Here is a 17,571-nt window from a genome sequence, read left to right as displayed (position 1 = left end):
GGGAGACACAGACTAAACAAACTCAGTGGACATTTTATATACATATATGAAAAGTGGTGATTAATTGGAATGTATTGGACAGTGTGGGACCTGAGCATGACATAAATGGTATGGAATAAGGGGTGGATATTGTCCTGGTTTTGTCTAGGATAGAGTTAATTTTCCTCCTTGTAGCTGGTAGGGTGCTATGTTTTCAATTTAGGATGAGAATAATGCTGATAACACACTGATGTTTTAGTTGCTGCAGAGCAGTGCTTATACTAAGCCAAGGACTTTTCAGCTTCTCATGCTGTCCTGCCAGTGAGGAGGCTGGGGGTGCACAAGTTGCTGGGAGGGGACAGAACCAGGACCGCTGACCCAAACTGGCCAAAGGGATACTCTATACCTTATGATGTCATACTGAACAATTAATATGGGGTGTCTGGCCAGGGTGGGGGTGGACCGCTGCTTGGGGATGGGATGGACATCGGTCAGCAGGTGGTGAGCAATTGCAGTGTGCATCAGTTGCTTTGTACATATTATTATTATTACTATCATCATTATTATTATTACTCTTTCTTTTCTGTCCTATTAAACTGTCATTTATCTCAATCCATAAGTTCTTACTTTTTTTTCCCCCCACCAATTCTCTCCCCTGTCCCACTGTGTGTGTCAGCGAACAGCTGTGTGGTGCTTAGCTGCCTTCCAGGGTAAACCACAACATCATGACATGCTCTTTGCTTACCACCATTCAGAGGCAGTGCACATATGCAGCATTATTAAGAAATTATTAAGAAAATTTGAAAATTGCTTTGCACAGTCCAGTGTATTTCCTCCCCAAAATCAGTGTATAACTGTGCACTTAAATGGCATGTTCTTAGACTACACACATTTGGCCAGAGTTTTTTTGTTTTTTTTTTTTTTTAATTGTCTTTGGACATCCACACCTAATCTCTAATCTGACTGATATTTGGCCTTAAGATCCAAGATTTCTCTAAACAACCAAATTAAGTGTTTTTATTGACATCCACAGTTCTGCTGAATTAAGGTCTGCAACCTTTTTCCATTCCTCTTTCCATGCGATATTTCAGAAAAATACTTTGATTTTTGCCTTTGAAACAAACCTCCTAATGAATGCAGTGTTCATATAGTGCTGTTCAGTAGCTACTTGAATAGAGAATAAAAAAGATGATAAAATGAGGTAAAGTTTAGCCCTTTATTGAAGATAAACCTGGAGTTAGAGCCTAACTAGTAGAAAAATGAACAGAAATCAGAAATCTTCCACAACCGACAACTGAAGAGACACATCCTAAAATATTCATCTTTAATTGAGGAGTTATTTGTTCTTGCAGGGTTTTCTTTAAAGATGTTATCCTGGGAATTCCACTGATAGTATTAAACGATACTTATTTGTGTTACAGCTGTTTTAGCCCTTTATTTATTTTACTTGAAAATGTATTTTCAAAGAAACCTTATAACAGTATTTCTGCATTATCAGTTCATTTTGTTCTCTTTTTTCTTAGATATATTAGCCAGGAAAAGAATTTTCCAGTCTGTAACAGACATTAATTCACACATTTTAGTTTGTTCACATGGAAAGATACAGTTTCTAGATCATTGAGGCATATGGACTATGAACAAGACACTCCGAAAACTAACTATCCAGATGGGAATATACTTACAAAAATCTTTAATGTCAAAGTCAGAATGTCACAACATAACATGCTGATGTAAAATCCAGTAGCACCTGAAAGATTAAGGTAGCAGCTGCTGTCACTTGCACATACTTGAAAAAGATTTAAGAAAAAAAAAAAAAGTAAAAAGTACATTCTCCAGAGATCAGCAAGTGTGTTTCAAAATAAAAGCTCTATTTTTTATTTTTCTTCTGGTTTTGTTAGGTATTTCTGTTAGTTTTTTTGTAATCCTTTTTTAAATTATTTTTTTATTTTAAACAAGACTGTTGTTGCCATATAACAAGTTATATGCAATGTGACTGCTTACCTCTCTCCGGTGTAAGTTCACATTCATGTTTTCAGGTTATAGCACTCAACACCGTTTTATGGTATACATAAAATAGTTTCTCATAATTTGATCAAAGATAGATACAATGCATAATACCTGTCTCTGGGAAAAGTACGTTTCAAACAGGCAAACCATCACCTTAAAACAGAAGTGGAGAGGCTACAGTAGGTATAACCACCCAAGTATGAACTTTAGGTTGTAGTTTTTAAACACACATTTACTGCAAATAAGCATTAAAAATATTCTTAGCAATAGGATTTTATTTATATGTGCACGTATGTCCCCCTTATTCCGTATTTATGTTAGGCAACTATTTGGGAGTTCAAAGGTGCAGCCCTCAGTAATTGTATTATTCAAAAAAAAAAAGTAATGAAGCATATCTACTGTATGAGAAAAGAAATTCTCAAATATCAATTTCCAGTTTAAAATTTAATTTCAATAGGAAAATATTAAAATTGTGCACATCTAATTATTCCATATTCTGTATATACGTGTGTACACATATACATAGAAATACTCAGGTACCACACATTCACAAAATTTAAGTGGAAATATTTCTGTCCACTATTTTCCCACATGTGAATGACATATTTTAAAATGTCAATAATAATATCATTAAAAATAATATTATGTTTATTCCATTATCAACTTTCTATTGTTTGTATTCCTTCTTCATCCTTATTCTGTCCATTGAGCATAATGGGCCAGATTCTCCTCGTACTTCCACAAATGAATGTTGCTGATCCCATCAGGGACACATATGGTTTGAAGCAGTGCAAGTGACAGGAGAATCAGGCCCAAATATCCACAGGTAAATTAAAACATGGTGATATTTGCTTATCTGGACCTGATGTAGATATACACATTACTGTATAAAAGCCACCGAATGAAAAACATGTAGCTCACCACAAAGTTTTCAACCAGTAGCATGCTGAACCAAGGTCCCCCCACCCCTTTAATAAATAAAATATATGAGAAAATACCCTAAAATATGGAGAAAACCTAAACATTGTGTACATTAAATACAGTATAATACATGATGTTTTAGCATTTGACCTGAACCACTTTCCCGACTAGTCAGGAGACACCTGGTAAATCACTGGTAAAGAAAAAACACATTATTTTGAAATAAATAATGTATTTCTGATATAAATGAAAACCCACGTATATTATATGCTGTATATACATGCAGTACCCACATAAAAACAAACTTTTGTAGTTCTATATAGCAGTCTCTAAGTTGAGAAAATTGTGTTGTACAAATTTAATAAGCAGCTAGATTTCATGTTTAAAAATCAAATTTGGAGAACAAACAAAGGTCAGTGCATCTTTTGGCTCTGAACTCTGACACTCATACATACATTTTTAAAAAGCCCTCTTCAACATTACAAGCAATTTATGGCAAGAACGTACTTTGTTGCAAGACACATGACACTTGGCTTACCTTTCAGAGCTTTCTATGTTGTTTGCTTTTTTAATAAATCTATTATATAAAGAAAGGTGTTTTTGCCCAAAGTGTTAAAATTACATGAAAACAACTTAAAAACCTGTTCACTGAAGATAATTTAATTCCATTTCCTGTTTTTAAACATTTAATTAGCAATTCGGAATATTGCCTGGTGTAGTAACAATAAAGATGTGATATGAAGATTCATAAAAGAGTAAATGTCTCCATTTCAAATTGCTATGACAACAAAACTTCTAGAAACAGCTTTCTTGGCTGGGTAAGTTCAGTGTATGAGCAATCCCTTTCAATAGCTCTATGCCCTTAATGCAGTCTATAATAAACAGTGTTCCCCATAAGCCATTAGTCACAATACCAGAAATTCATGTGACATTCTGAAAAAGTCTCCTGCAGAACAGGTTAACAGTTAATTGAACATACATATTTGATATATGTACTGGCCATTTCTTGTTATTTGTGCATGTCAAATTCTCCTTTTTTTTTTTTTTTTCTGAGGGACTCACCTGATATCATTGGTTGGCTTCAAAACATAGTTAATTGGAAATATCGCATTGTAATTACATAGAATTCATATGAAAAAGTAAACCTTACATTGGTCAGTATTGTAGAACATCAGAGTAAGCTCCATAAAGAAATACAGTATTTCCAGTATATATATAAAACAACCAAACAAACAGAAACCCCAAAAGGAAGAACTTTATACAAGCAGTTATAGTAACTTTGTTTCAATTAAAGATGCAACTCTCACACCTGGGAAGAATAAATTAGTAATGGCACTGCTTCTCCACAGTGTAAAATATCCTGAGAAATTAAGAACAACAAAATACAGGGCCATCAGCACTAAGTTTTTGAACAAATTAAATATCTTGAATAAATAAAACAGCAGATAACCTATATTGTGTCTATTACAAAAAGAGGATGTAACCTGGGCCACTACTACTTCTTCCATCACTGAGAATTAGAAAAGGATTGCATTCAATTACTGTTAATATCTTTCAAGTATCTATGCCCAATAATGTACAAGGAGGTAATTTGTAATTCAAGTTTTTTTTTGTTGGTGGTGTTTTTTTCTTCAGCTAGCTTCAAGCTGAGTTCTAAATTTTACATTGAAGTATGACTCAAATTTAAAATAAGCCCTCTCAGAGAAGCATTTTAAAAGTTGCACAAAATTAGATGCAGAGCTCAAGACAGTCCTACAAAGAGAGACAGTGCATCTTTAAGCTGATTGGCACTGAAATCCCATTTTCTTTAGCTGCGTTCTATTAGCTTGGCCAAGTTATCTCGTAACTCGGTCAGTTCAAATATTTTTCCATCAAGATTTTCGAAAAGTGTCTTCAAGTTATTGTGAAAAGCTTCTTGCTCATTCTGACTTTTCTCCAGACGTTGCTCTAGATCAGAGAGCTGGCCTTCCAGGTCTTTGTTTCGAATTTCTACTTCCTTCAGAGAAAATACATAACATGTTAACGTGCAGTCTACAAACAGAAAGTAGTCTAAACTCCTGCTGATGTTCATGTGCTATTTCTGTTTTTTAAACAATTTGCGACTCTTTAAGGTTTCCGCAAAGCCAAAACCAGAACACAAATTGTTATTAGGATTGAACGTGTACTATTGTATCCTCCATTTTTTCAGTAATTTATATGAAGAACAAAAACCTTGAGACAGGGATAAAATTTAGTCAGTGAACAATGCATTTGATATACTTACTCAGGTAAATTATTACTTACGCGGTGGCGGGCCATTTAAATCAGGTGTAGCCACCATTATACAGTCACTCGCCCAGGCAATTGGTGATCCCCCCCTCTGCGAGGGATTGCAGCATGCAGGGGGTTTCCTGCTTCAAGGCCACTCAAGGCAGAAGAGAAAGCAGCCAGGACCCGGCAGCCTTCACGAGGGCAGCTGACAAGGCTTGAGCAGAGCCACAAGTGCCCCCCTCTGTTGTACAAAGGCAGTCCCTGGGGAGCGCAAGAAACCAGGAACGCAGGGACCAGGACGCGGTGGGTCAGTTTGTGCAGGTAGGGTGGGCGGAGTATCCCTCTCCACTCAGGAAACAGGCTGACCTATTGGCTGCCTCCCAGATGGCAAATCCAGCCGTGGTGTCCTCCAGACAGAAAGCTCTCGCCAAAAAGACTCTGGCAACCAAGACTAACTGCCTTTCCAATGATGCGGCTCTTCAGGTCTCCGGTTGTAGGGAGTGCCTGAGCCTGTTGCTACCAATGGAGAGTGGCAGAGATACTACCTGCATGAGGTGTGAGCAGGTGGAGGATCTGATCAGCCTGGTGGCAGAGATCAAGGAGGAGGTGGAGAGATTGAGGACCAACAGGGAGAGTGATCAGGATTTAGACTGGTGGAGTAACTCCCTGCCATGCCTGAGAGAAAGGCATCGGGGTGATACACCCCAAATAGTGGTGGACCCCCTTCCCTGTCACTGATGGGCAGAGGGAGGGAACCTAAGAGATGGAGAGGAATGAAAACAGGTCCCTGCTCAGTGTCACAGGCGAGCCCCCTCCGTACCCACCTTGCCTTCCCAGGTGCCCTTACACAATAGGTTTGAGGCTCTGGAGCTTGAGGGATGGGCTGGTGAGGATATGGGGGAAGGTCCACCCAGGAGGTTGTCTAGGGCAAGGAAGTCGACTCCACACCTCAAGACTTTCTCCATCAAGAAGGAAAGAAGGGTAATTGTTGTAGGTGACTCCCTTCTGAGGGGGACAGAGGGCCCCATCTCTTGGCCAGACTCTACCCATAGGGAGGTCTGCTGCCTCCCTGGGGCCCGGGTCAGAGAAGTTACCAGGAAACTTCCTGGCATGGTTTGCCCTTCTGAATATTATCCCTTAGTGATAGTTCAGGCTGGCAACAAAGAAGTTGCTGAGAGAAGCCTGAAGGCTATCAAAAGGGACTCCAGGGGACTGGGGCAGTTAGTGGATGGAGTGGGAGCACAGGTGGTGTTTTCCTCTATCCTTTCAGTGGCAGAGAGGGATAGTGAGCTGACCTGGAAAGCCCAGCTGATCAATACATGGCTGAGAGGCTGGTGCCATTGCAGGAATTTTGTTTTTTTTGATCATGGGGTGGTTTACTTGGCACCTGGCCTGATCACTGCAGATGGGTCCCACCTGTCTCAAAGGGGGAAAGGGATCCTAGCCCAGGAGCTGGCAGGGCTCACTGAGGGGGCTTTAAACTAGGTATGAAGGGAGATGGGGAGGATATGAGGCTCGATAGAGATGAGCCAGGGGGAGATGTCCCAGGGTTGGGGGTGAGGGCAGCGGTGCAACTGAAGTGCATCTACGCTAATGCATGCAGCATGGGCAACAAACAGGAAGAGTTGGAAGCCATTGTGTGGTAGGCAAACTACAAATTAGTTGCCATCACTGAAATGTGGTGGGACCACTCCCACGACTGGAGTGCTGCAATGGATGGCTATAAGCTCTTCAGAAGGGACAAGCAACAAAGGGGAGGTGGCATGGCTCTCTATATTAGAGAGTGTTTTGATGTTGTTGAGCTCAGGGCTGGAAATGATAAGGTCAAGTCCCTATGGGTAAGGATCAGGGGGATGGCCACCAAGGTGGACACCCTGGAGGGGTCTGTTATAGACCGCCAAACCAGGATGAGGAGACGGAAACCAGGATGAAGAGGTGTTCTACAAGCAGCTGGTGGAAGTCGCTCAGTCGCCAGTGCTTATTCTCATGGGGGACTTTAACTTCCCTGTTATATGCTGGAAATACAACACAGCCCCGAGGAAGCAGTCTAGGAGGTTCCTGGAGTGTGTGGAAGATAGCTTCCTGAATCAGCTGGTTAGTGAGACTACTGTGGGGGGGTGCCCCGCTAGACCTGCTTTTCACGAAAGGAGAAGGACTGGTGGGAGATGTGGTGGTCGGAAGCTGTCTTGGGCAGAGTGACCACAAAATGGTAGAGTTCTCTATTCTTGGTGAAGTCAGGAGGGGGGGGTCAGTATAACAGCTACCTTGGACTTCCGGAGGGCAGACTTTGAATTGTTCAGGACACCGGTAGGGAAGGTCCCTCAGGAGTCAGTCCTGAAGGGCAGAGGGGTCCAGGAAGTCTGGATGCTCCTCCAGACGGAAGTCTTAAAGGCGCAAGAGCAGGCTGCCTCTGTGTACCGTAAGATGAGCTGGCGGGGAAGAAGACCGCTGTGGCTGAACAGGGAACTTTTGCTAAGTCTCCGGGAGGAAAATAGAGTTTATGTCCAGTGGAAGAGGGGACATGCAACTCAGAGGGGATACAAGGAAGTTGACAGCATATGCAGAGAAAAAGTCAGGAAGGCCAAAGCCCAGCACGACCTCAACCTGGCCACTATGGTTAAGGATAATGAAAAATGCTTTTATAAATATATTAATGGCAAGAGGAGAGCCATGGTGAATCTCCATCCTTTACTGGGCGCAAGGGGGAACATGACTACTGAGGATAAGGAAAAGGCTGAGGTTCTCAATGCCTTCTGTACATCTGTCTTTACTAGTCAGACCAGTTATCCTTGGGGTACTCAGCCTCCTGACCTGGAAGTCTGGGACGGGGAGCAGAAGAAATCCCCCACGATTCAAGTGGAAACAGTTAGAGACCTGCTGCTCCACCTGGACTGTCACAAGTCCATGGGGCCAGATGGGATCCACCCGAGGGTACTGAGGGAGTTGGTGGATGTGATTGCTGAGCTGCTTTCCACCATCTATCAGCGGTCATGGTCAACCAGAGAGGTCCCGGATGACTGGAGACTTGCTGATGTGACGCGCATCTATAAGAAGGGTCGTAAGGAGGATCCGGGGAACTACAGGTCTGTCAGCCAGAAAAGGTGATGGAACAGGTCATCTTGAATGCAATCACGCAGCATATGCGGGACAACCAGGGGATCAGGCCCAGCCAGCATGGGTTCATGAAAGGCAAGTCCTGCCTGACCAGCCTCATCTCCTTCTATGACCGGGTGACCCGCCTGGTGGATGAGGGAAAGGCTGTTGACGTAGTCTACCTAAACTTCATCAAAGCCTTTGACGTGTTCTCCCATAGTATTCTCCTGTAGAAGCTGGAAGCCCATGGCTTGGACAGGTACACTCTTTGCTGGGTTAAAAACTGGCTGAATGGCTGGGTCCAGAGGGTAGTGTCCAGCATTATAGGACCTGGTGGTCACCAGTGCGGAAGAGCTCATTAAATAGGTTAAGATTTGAGGAATCCTGGGTTTCAGTGACCATACCCTGGTTGAGCTTGTGATCTCGAGGAACATGGGCCTGGCCAGAAGCAAATTCAGGACCCTAAACATCCGAAGAGCGAACTTCAAGCAGTTCAAAGAATTAGCGGATGAGATCCCATGGGACATGGTACTTAGAGGAGCTGATCAGGGCTGGCAACTCTCAGGCAGCTCTCAGGCAACTGGATATTTTCCTTAGAGCACAAGAGCTCTCCACTCCTATACACAATAAATCAAGCAGGGAAGGTAGGAAACCGGCATGGATGAACAAAGATCTGCTGGTCAAACTTAGGCAAAAGAAGGAAATACACAGACGGTGGAAACAGAGACGTGACCTGGGAACAGAGCGAAATCCAGCTGCGACCGGTCACAAGTGGTGTTCCCCAGGGGTCAGTGTTGGGGCCCATACTCTTTAATATCATTATTGATGATTTGGATGAGGGAACTGAGTGCATCCTCAGTAAATTTTCAGATGACACCAAGTTGGGGAGAAGTGTCGATATGCCAGAGAAGGGTAGGAAGGCCCTGCAGAGGGACTTGGACAGGCTGGGTTGATAGGCAGAGGCCAATGGGATGAGGTTCAACATGGCTAAGTGCCAGGTCCTGCACTTTGGTCACAACAATCCCATGCAATGCTACAGGCTTGGGGCAGAGTGTCTGGAAAGCTGTGCAGAGGAAAAGGATCTGGGGGTGTTGGTCAACATTCGCCCGAACATGAATCGGCATTGTGCCCAGGTGGCCAAGAAGGCCAACGGCATCCTGGCTTGTATCAGAAATAGTGTAACCAGCAGGACCAGGGAGGCGATCTTCCCCCTGTACTCTGCTCTGGTGAGGCTGCACCTCAAGTACTATGTTCACTTTTGGGCCCCTCACTACAGGAAAGACATCAAGGCCCTGGAACATGTACAGAGAAGGGCTACAAAGCTGGTGAAGGGTCTGGTACACAAGTCCTATGAGGAGCGGCTGAGGGAACTGGGGTTATTTAGTCTGGAGAAGAGGAGGCTGAGGGGAGACCTTATTTGCTCTCTACAACTACCTGAAAGGTAGTTGTGGGGAGCTGGGGGTCGGCCTCTTCTCGCAGATAACTAGTGATAGGACAAGAAGGAATGGCCTCAAGTTGCACCAGGGGAGGTTTAGGTTGGAAATTAGGAGACATTTCTTCTCAGAAAGAGTAGTCAGGCATTGGAAGGGTTTGCTCAGGGAGGTGGTGGAGTCACCGTCCCTGGGGGTGTTTAAGGAGAAGTTGGATGTGGTGCTTAGAGACATGGTTTATTGACTGATATTGGTGGTAGGGGGATGGTTGGACCAGATGATCCTGGAGGTCTTTTCCAACCTTTATGATTCTATGTTTCTATCACTTCTATCATTGAGAAATATGCCACCTACTGAAAATAGCTTCTCAAAGGATTATTTAAGTTCAAACATCCCCATATTTAGACTTCATGAATTGCTCAAGGACATAGTCCCTGTTAAATGGTCTCATGCAGCAGCTCATCCAGAACACTGGTTTATGGATGGAGGATTACCGCCTTACTCCTTTCCCACATTATATGCCGTGTTGTACTGAAAATTAAGACTGAAATAAAAATTAGCAAGACTGATGTCAAGGTGAAATGAATTATAACATATTTAAATCATACAAGTGCAAGCTGAATATCTTGTCTCACTGCTCTGTGCCCTGGGGCACCTAACTGCAAGGTCCATGGCACAATAGAAAGCATCAGAGCTATTAGTGCTGTACAGACAAGCTGTTCCAATACAGTTGCTGGAAAGATGGAGCAGCAATGTTACACATAGCTCATGGGATCTGACCCCAAGCAAGCTCATCTCTCTCTCTCAAATTTTATGTGGAAGAGAAATCCCCAAACCGCTACAAGTAACAGCACAGAGTCACTCTGCCTCATGCCAAGCAGCTTGTGGGGAGCACTCCAGGCTGGGACCACCACCATCTCTGGCTTGTGTATGAATAGGAGGAGAGGTTGTAGCCTCATTTTTTTGCCTCGTGCAAACTGGGTGCCCTATCTTATATCAAATTATATAACATATAATATATATGTATATAATATATATGTATAACAATGATGTGGCTCTGGAATAGCAAATTTTTCTTTGTCTCATTTGTTGCATGTCTCAAATTCATGCAGAATTTCATAATTTCAGCTATGAAAACCCCTTTCAAAGGCAGCACTGGGACAGTGTACTTAGTACACCATACATCCTGAGCAGTCATATTCTGGAAAAGTGCATGGTTAATTAGCATTTATGTACACTAACATTTTTTAAACACTGTTTACCTTTACAGCAGCTTTGTGTCACAAAGCTTTAACAGCTCCTCTGAGTTTTTACAACCGCTTGTTTTGCACACAGCCATAGGGAGAGCTGCTTGGCATCCTGCAGCAGTCCTTCCTCCCAGCACAAGTGACTCCTCTTTCTGCCCTCCCACACTCCCACTGTTTTTATTATTAGCCTTCTGTCTCCCTTGAAGCTAACAAGTATATTCATGTTTACACTGGAGTGATCTCTGTGAATCATAAGAAACAACCTGACCCATATGTAATATGTATTTGAGAAGTCAAGAGTAATAGGAAAAAAAAGGAAGCTTTGTGTCAAAACCCATTGCCTAAAACATATTTCCATCTGCGATGGGCATGATTGCTTTGTCAATTGGCTGTTGCACCTCTAGGCAGAGGAAGAATGGGGCAATGTGGCCAGTGCTCAACATCATCTCCCAGCTCCATTGGGTGAGAGAGCTATGGGACCCCCAGAGGCAGTGCAGGTGGAGAAGGCAGAGCAAATTGTAAAGGAGAAGACGACGACAGGGGAATTGTAAAGGAGAGCTCAGGGCCACAACCCTCATGAGTGGTGATAGGGCTGGGGTGCAGACCTCATCTCCTCAGAACTGGAATACCTCACTTCTTGTTTGTAAATGGACAAATATTACAGAGTTTTGGCCACCAGTCTTGAACAGCACAGCTGAGAACAAAAATTAGCCCTTGCTGCCAGAATTAAGAGAATAATTATTTTAATCTGTTTAACAGTGAATAACATAGTTGCCAAATGACTAAAGGAAACTAACTGAAAAAGAGTATTTGTAGAAACAATATAAATTAAAATGCATGCATGCTAACGTAAAGATTAGCTACTTCACAGTTGCTATAATAAACAAGCTAGCTGATTATAACTCAATCCATAATTGCTGTAGGCTCTCCTTCATTGGGCCTACTCTGTCCTCCAAACCAAGTATTGATAAGTACTAAACTGTGTAACGACTGCATGGATTCAAGACCCTCTGAGGCTGAGTGACTGTGTATAGGACAAAAAAAAAAAAAAAAGGGAATTCAGGGCCCTCTCAGCTCTGCAGGAATGACACAGTCCTTTCTGTAGCTCACACAAAAGTGGTTGCTCACACTTTCTGCTTCTCCTGTCACTGTTCCTCTTCTACTCACCAAACTCATGTGCTCTAGGAAGTCTCCTTGCCACTGCTCTTAATCCAGATAAATTAATTTCTGTAACTAGGGAAGCCAGTGATGAAAGGGATCACTTTGGAACAAATGCATGGATATGTGTATGGTTTTATTTCACAACATGGACACCAGCTGGGTCTGAAGAGCAGCCTGCTGGCCTGTATCTAGCCCTGAACATCTTCCAGGTCCTCCTCAAATGCTCTTAAATTTAGGAATTGTTCTGCTGTGAGCTGTTAGGGCAGGAGCACCCAGGTAAAAAACAAAACAAAACAAAACAAAACAAATGCTTTAGATTAGATGTAGGAACTTCTATCCATATCCAGCATAAAGCATTTCCCTCTAACCCCCTCCATTGCTAGTCCTTGCCCTGTATCTCCTCAAACCAAGTGTTCCTTTCTTTTGTTTAAACTTCCAGCTTGCGTATGTAGTAATTTTTATTCCATGCTTGACATCTCTTTCCTTATCCATATACATTTAGCTTCCCAAACATTTTCTCAGATATACTTTCTCCATACTTCCTCCTGTTTTATTTTTCCTAATCTGCGCTTAACATATTTAATGACTTATGGGAAGTAGAACTAACTGAAATATGCCAGGAGCAGTTGCTTTTAATTTCTGGAAAATGCTACTTCCCAAATTTTACATTTGATCTTTACACATATTTACCCTAAATTAGTATTAGTGATTTTTCAAAATAGCATTGTATTAGAAGTTCATGTCCATCTCATGTGCAGTTTCTTATTGTAAGTCGGTCTACCTCAAAACTCTTGCTTATTGATTGGAAGAAGTGAAGAGGTATCCATGTAATATAATTGATTCCCCTAGTTGTGTCATTTCACTTTATTTGCAATTAATCTCATCTGACAATAATCTGACTCTTCTGATACATTCAGGCCCTTTACAAGGTTTATTTTATACTGTTTTTTCAAGCTCTTCTTACAGTGGGCATAATCACTTTTCATCTATTGTTTTCATTTAGAAAAGAAATTATTAACAAGTTATGTTTATTGTTTGCACTGTAATAATCTCTTGTGGAATTCAGAGCAAGGATCAGAATAAAATATTCAAACCATACAAAACAGCTATATTTAGGAATCAGCCATATAGTAATAAAGATATCCTGATTTACAGTGAGAGTCACACTGATCATGATTCATTGATATGTCTTCTCAACATTGTTAATGAAATTATTAAGTGTCAAGGGCCCTGAGAAAATTTTTGAGTTTCTCAATTTCCTTTTCAGCTGAAAGCTCCCATGCTTAGTCTAAAGCCAACAACAATTTTTGGAATAGTGGAACAGGCAAGCTCAGATGTACTCAAAATCTTTAAAGAAGCACCATAATAACATACTTTTTACAAATAATTTGATGTAAGAATGGGGAACAAATAATAAACTTACTTTGATCTTACGTGGTTTATTCTGTAGGTTAAAATGAGATTCAAGGAAGTTCCAATTCATATAATGCATTTCAAAGAATACCTGCTTAGTGATTTTTAAGCTGGGGATAGCCTGACAAGGCTTGCTTTTAGGGTGATTTAGGTTGAGATGCAGAACAGTGAGGGTGACTTTTCAGCACTTTGTATTTGGAACTATTTAATGCCTCAGTTTCCAGTCTTATCTAAACTCTGAAGTCTGAATTAAGAGTTTAAACCTATCTAAGCATTGGGGCAGCCTCATTCAGAAGGCTGGTGCTTCCCAAGGCAGGATTGTCTGTGCTGGCTGGTCAGTAGCTCAGACATAGCAAGGGAGGGTATATACAAAATAAAAAAAAAAAAAAAAGAAAAAAAAACACACAATAAAACCACAGTGATTCTAAATAATTCCAAGAAAATGTCAGATTCTGTTTTTAAAGTCTGTACTACACAAGAATGCTTTAACTTTTACTTTATCAGAGAATGTTTAGAAGCTGAATACAGACTCATCCCAACATGATGATATAGAACCTGACAGTTCAATGGCACACAAGACCTATGAGAAGATACTGCTGTGAAAATGGGACCATAACTGTCCAGAATATGTATCGATGAAGGACATCTGCTAGCCCCGGAGTACTCTGTGGAGTTCTAGATGAAATCTGGGTCATTTCCCTCAGGAAAAAAATAACATCTTACAGCAGGCGGAAATTGTGGTACAAATTCCCAAGGAGCATCCTGACCCTCCACTTTGCCATGCAATCTAACCTACATATTTATCTATCCGTTTCAATAAATATATAGCACAAGGTGCTGATGTGAACTACTTACTTGAAGATAATTTTGACATTCTACCTAAATTAAGATGATGCACTGTAACTCACCTGTAACTTTTGAGTCAAAGAATCCCTCTGTGCCTGGAGCTCTCTGGCACTGTCAATTTCTTGTTTCAGTCTTTCTATTTCCTGAGGGAGAAGAAAAAACTCTTTAGCAACACATTATCTGGCTCAGACTCAGTGCAGGTAAGCTGGCTGCTGCTGCTTCTCTCAGAGCAAGCCACTGCAATAAAATGAAAACTGGCAATTGGCTACTGCACATCATAGTACATGAATTTTAAGCTCTGCTACCAATATTCTTGAATCACAGTCCCAAAACAGCATTTCCATTGTGAATAAACAATACAGATAAGTATTTTCTTTGTTATAAAAGTCCAAGCATCTTTCCAATACAAAAGATCTGAAATATTTTTTTTTCTCCTGGAAAATTAAGGGTCCTTGTAATTAGAGAAACAGTCTTATACTTTAAGTTCTATTTTAATCCAGCCTTCTTCATTTTTTTTTTCAAGATAAAAATACAACGCTCATCTGTGAGCTGCTTATTATGCCACTAGCAGCAGGGCTGAGCATCAGAAATTACCTGATTTGACCACTGATTTTTGAAAAAGGGATTCAAAAAGAAATATATCTTTAATTTACCAAGAGTACAGTAATAAGGTATAAAAATAGCATTATATATAAAATAAAGAATGGAAGAGAAATATTTTCTTAGATTACTTTCAAGAGTTAATGAAACTAAAAGGTATCAAACTTAAAGCTAATAAATACTTTTTCCCAGAAGGGCATATTTACCTCCCAGAAATCCTTTTGGAAAGGATTTCTTTGCATCTTCATAATTCAAAAGAGGATGGGACCAAAACAGGAAATATTACCAATGTGAAGCTAATCTCTTAAGTGTGTGGGAGTTTGGAAAAGGTGTTCTTCCATTTCCTGCCACTGTACCCCCAAGAACTGGATTTCCTGTGGTCCCTTGACCTTACTCCGTTTAATAGCAAAACCAGTTTTCAGAAGGATTTGGATTATTTTCTTCCCTTTCTCAAAAACTTCTTCTGCTGTGTTGCCCCACATGAGGATGTCATCAATGTACTGCAGGTGTTAAGGAGTTCCCCCTTGTTCCAGTGCAGACTGGATCACTCCATGGCAAATGGTAGGGCTGTGTTTCCACCCCTGGGGCAGTCGATTCCAGGTATATTGGATGCCCCTCCAAGTGAAAGCAAACTGTGGCCTGCATGCTGCTGCCAAAGGGATGGAGAAAAATGCATTAGCAAAATCGATTGTGGCATGCCACTTGGCTGCCTTTGACTCTAGTTCGTACTGAAGTTCTAGCATGTCCGACACTGCAGCTCTCAGCGGTGGCGTGACTTCGTTCAGGCCGCGATAGTCCACCATTAGCCTCCACTCGCCATTAGACTTTTGCACTGGCCATATAGGACTATTAAAGGGTGAGCGAGTCTTGCGGGTCACTCCTTGACTCTCTAGCCGATGAACCAGCTCATGGATGGGAATCAGGGAGTCTCGGTTGGTGCAATATTGCCTTCGGTGCACCGTTGTGGTAGCGATTGGTACCTGCTGTTCTTCAACCCTTAGCAATCCCACAACAGAAGGGTCTTCTGAGAGACCAGGCAGGGTAGACAGCTGCCTAATCTTCTCTGTGCTCAAAGCAGCTATGCCAAAAGCCCACCGGTACCCTTTTGGATCCTTGAAGTACCCTCTCTTGAGGTAGTCTGTGCCAAGGATGCATGGAGCCTCCGGGCCAGTCACAATGGGGTGCTTTTGCCACTCATTCACAGTTAGACTCACCTCAGCTTCCAATACAGTTAATTGTTGGGATCCCCCTGTCACTCCAGAGATACAGATGAGTTCTGTCCCTTGGTGGCCTGATGGCATTAAGGTACATTGTGCGCCAGTGTCCACTAGAGCTTTGTATTCTTGTGGTTCCGATATGCCAGGCCATCGGATCCACACAGTCCAATAAATCCGGTTATCCCTCTCCTCTACCTGGCCAGAGGCAGGGCCCCTCTAGTCCTGGTTGGAGTGTCTGCCACTTAATTCTTGCAAATGAGAAGCAGAGGTCCCTTCATCAGGGTTAAGAATAACATCAGCCCTTCTACTGCCTCTGGGGAACTGCCCAACAGAAACTGGAGCAGCATTTTTCTTAGGAGCCCCTCTTCTTGCTGCTGTATTTCCTTTCAGTTCACGTACCCAAGCAGCTAGGGTTGAAGTAGGTACACCATCCCATTTCCTCATATCTTCCCCGTGGTCACACAGATAAAACCACAAGGTGCCACATGGTGTATGTCTTGCGTACTCTCTCTTTCGAGCATGAAAATACTGATTCTTAGTGGCTGAAATATCACTCCATCTGGGTGAGGAGGGAGATGCTTTTTCTATGAGGTCGTGAAGCCTTTGGAACAGTCTCTCCACAGCCGAGACACAGGCCCGTACTGGAACAGAGAGATTGTCTTCATATTTTTGAAGCTGGTTGGACACAGCATCCACTGTTGGTCCCATCCCCTCAGTCCAATTAAATATTGCCAGCATACCGGCATGTGATGATGGTGCACTCTGCACAAACTTATGCCACATGGATGTTGTGCACTGGACTTCATCGGGATCTTGAGGTGTCTGGGCATTGTCCAAATCACTATAAACCATCTCCAGCACAGCTAATTCCCGCAAATGCTGGAGACCTTTATCCATGGTGGCCCACTTGCCTACTTGATATACAATATCTTCCTTATGGGGACACCTTTCTTTCACAGCTGCCAGGAGTCGCCTCCAGAGGCTGAGAACCTGTGTCCCTCTCCCAATTACTGTGTCAATGACCCTTTCTCTAGAGAGGGATCCCAGCTGCTTGGCTTCATTGCCTTCTAATTGTTGGCTATTGGCCCCAGTGTCCCAGCATCAAAGCAGCCAGGTGAGTATGTGTTCACCTGGGTGTCGACCATAATCCTTTCGTATTTCTCGCAACTCACTCAGGGATAGGGATCGAGTGGTTTCTGATTCCTTTATGATTTCCATCTCTTCTTCCTGATATTTTTGTGATGGCTCTGCTTTAGAGGTGCCTGCCTTTTCCCCTTCTCCCTCCTTCTTAGGAAAGGCTTCTTCCATTACTAAATGAGCTGACTTCCGTTTCCATTGTTTTCTCTTGATTATGGGGGCAACTGATACCATAGTTGGTTGATCCTCTGGGTCAGTCACAGCATGTGT

General features: G+C 42.2%; 1 protein-coding gene across 2 annotated transcripts in view; it reads right to left on the bottom strand.

Moving 5' to 3' along the window:
* Positions 1 to 1,182: 1,182 nt before the first annotated feature.
* The window catches only part of LOC308184948 (homer protein homolog 1-like), a 163,671-nt gene continuing 147,282 nt past the window's right edge, over positions 1,183 to 17,571 (bottom strand). For both annotated transcript variants that reach the window (XM_080572493.1, XM_080572492.1), the window contains 2 exons: positions 14,410 to 14,490; positions 1,183 to 4,903 (listed from right to left, as the gene is read on the bottom strand). In XM_080572493.1, coding sequence (XP_080428619.1) covers positions 4,715 to 4,903; positions 14,410 to 14,490 — 270 coding nt within the window. In that variant the 3' untranslated portion in view covers positions 1,183 to 4,714. The remainder of the gene's footprint in view (positions 4,904 to 14,409; positions 14,491 to 17,571) is intronic.

The sequence above is a fragment of the Anser brachyrhynchus genome (assembly GCF_964034855.1).
Source record: "Anser brachyrhynchus genome assembly, chromosome: W".
NCBI lineage: Eukaryota > Metazoa > Chordata > Aves > Anseriformes > Anatidae > Anser > Anser brachyrhynchus.
The sequence above is the reverse complement of the archived record's forward strand: the minus strand, read 5'-3'. Positions and strand labels throughout refer to the sequence as shown.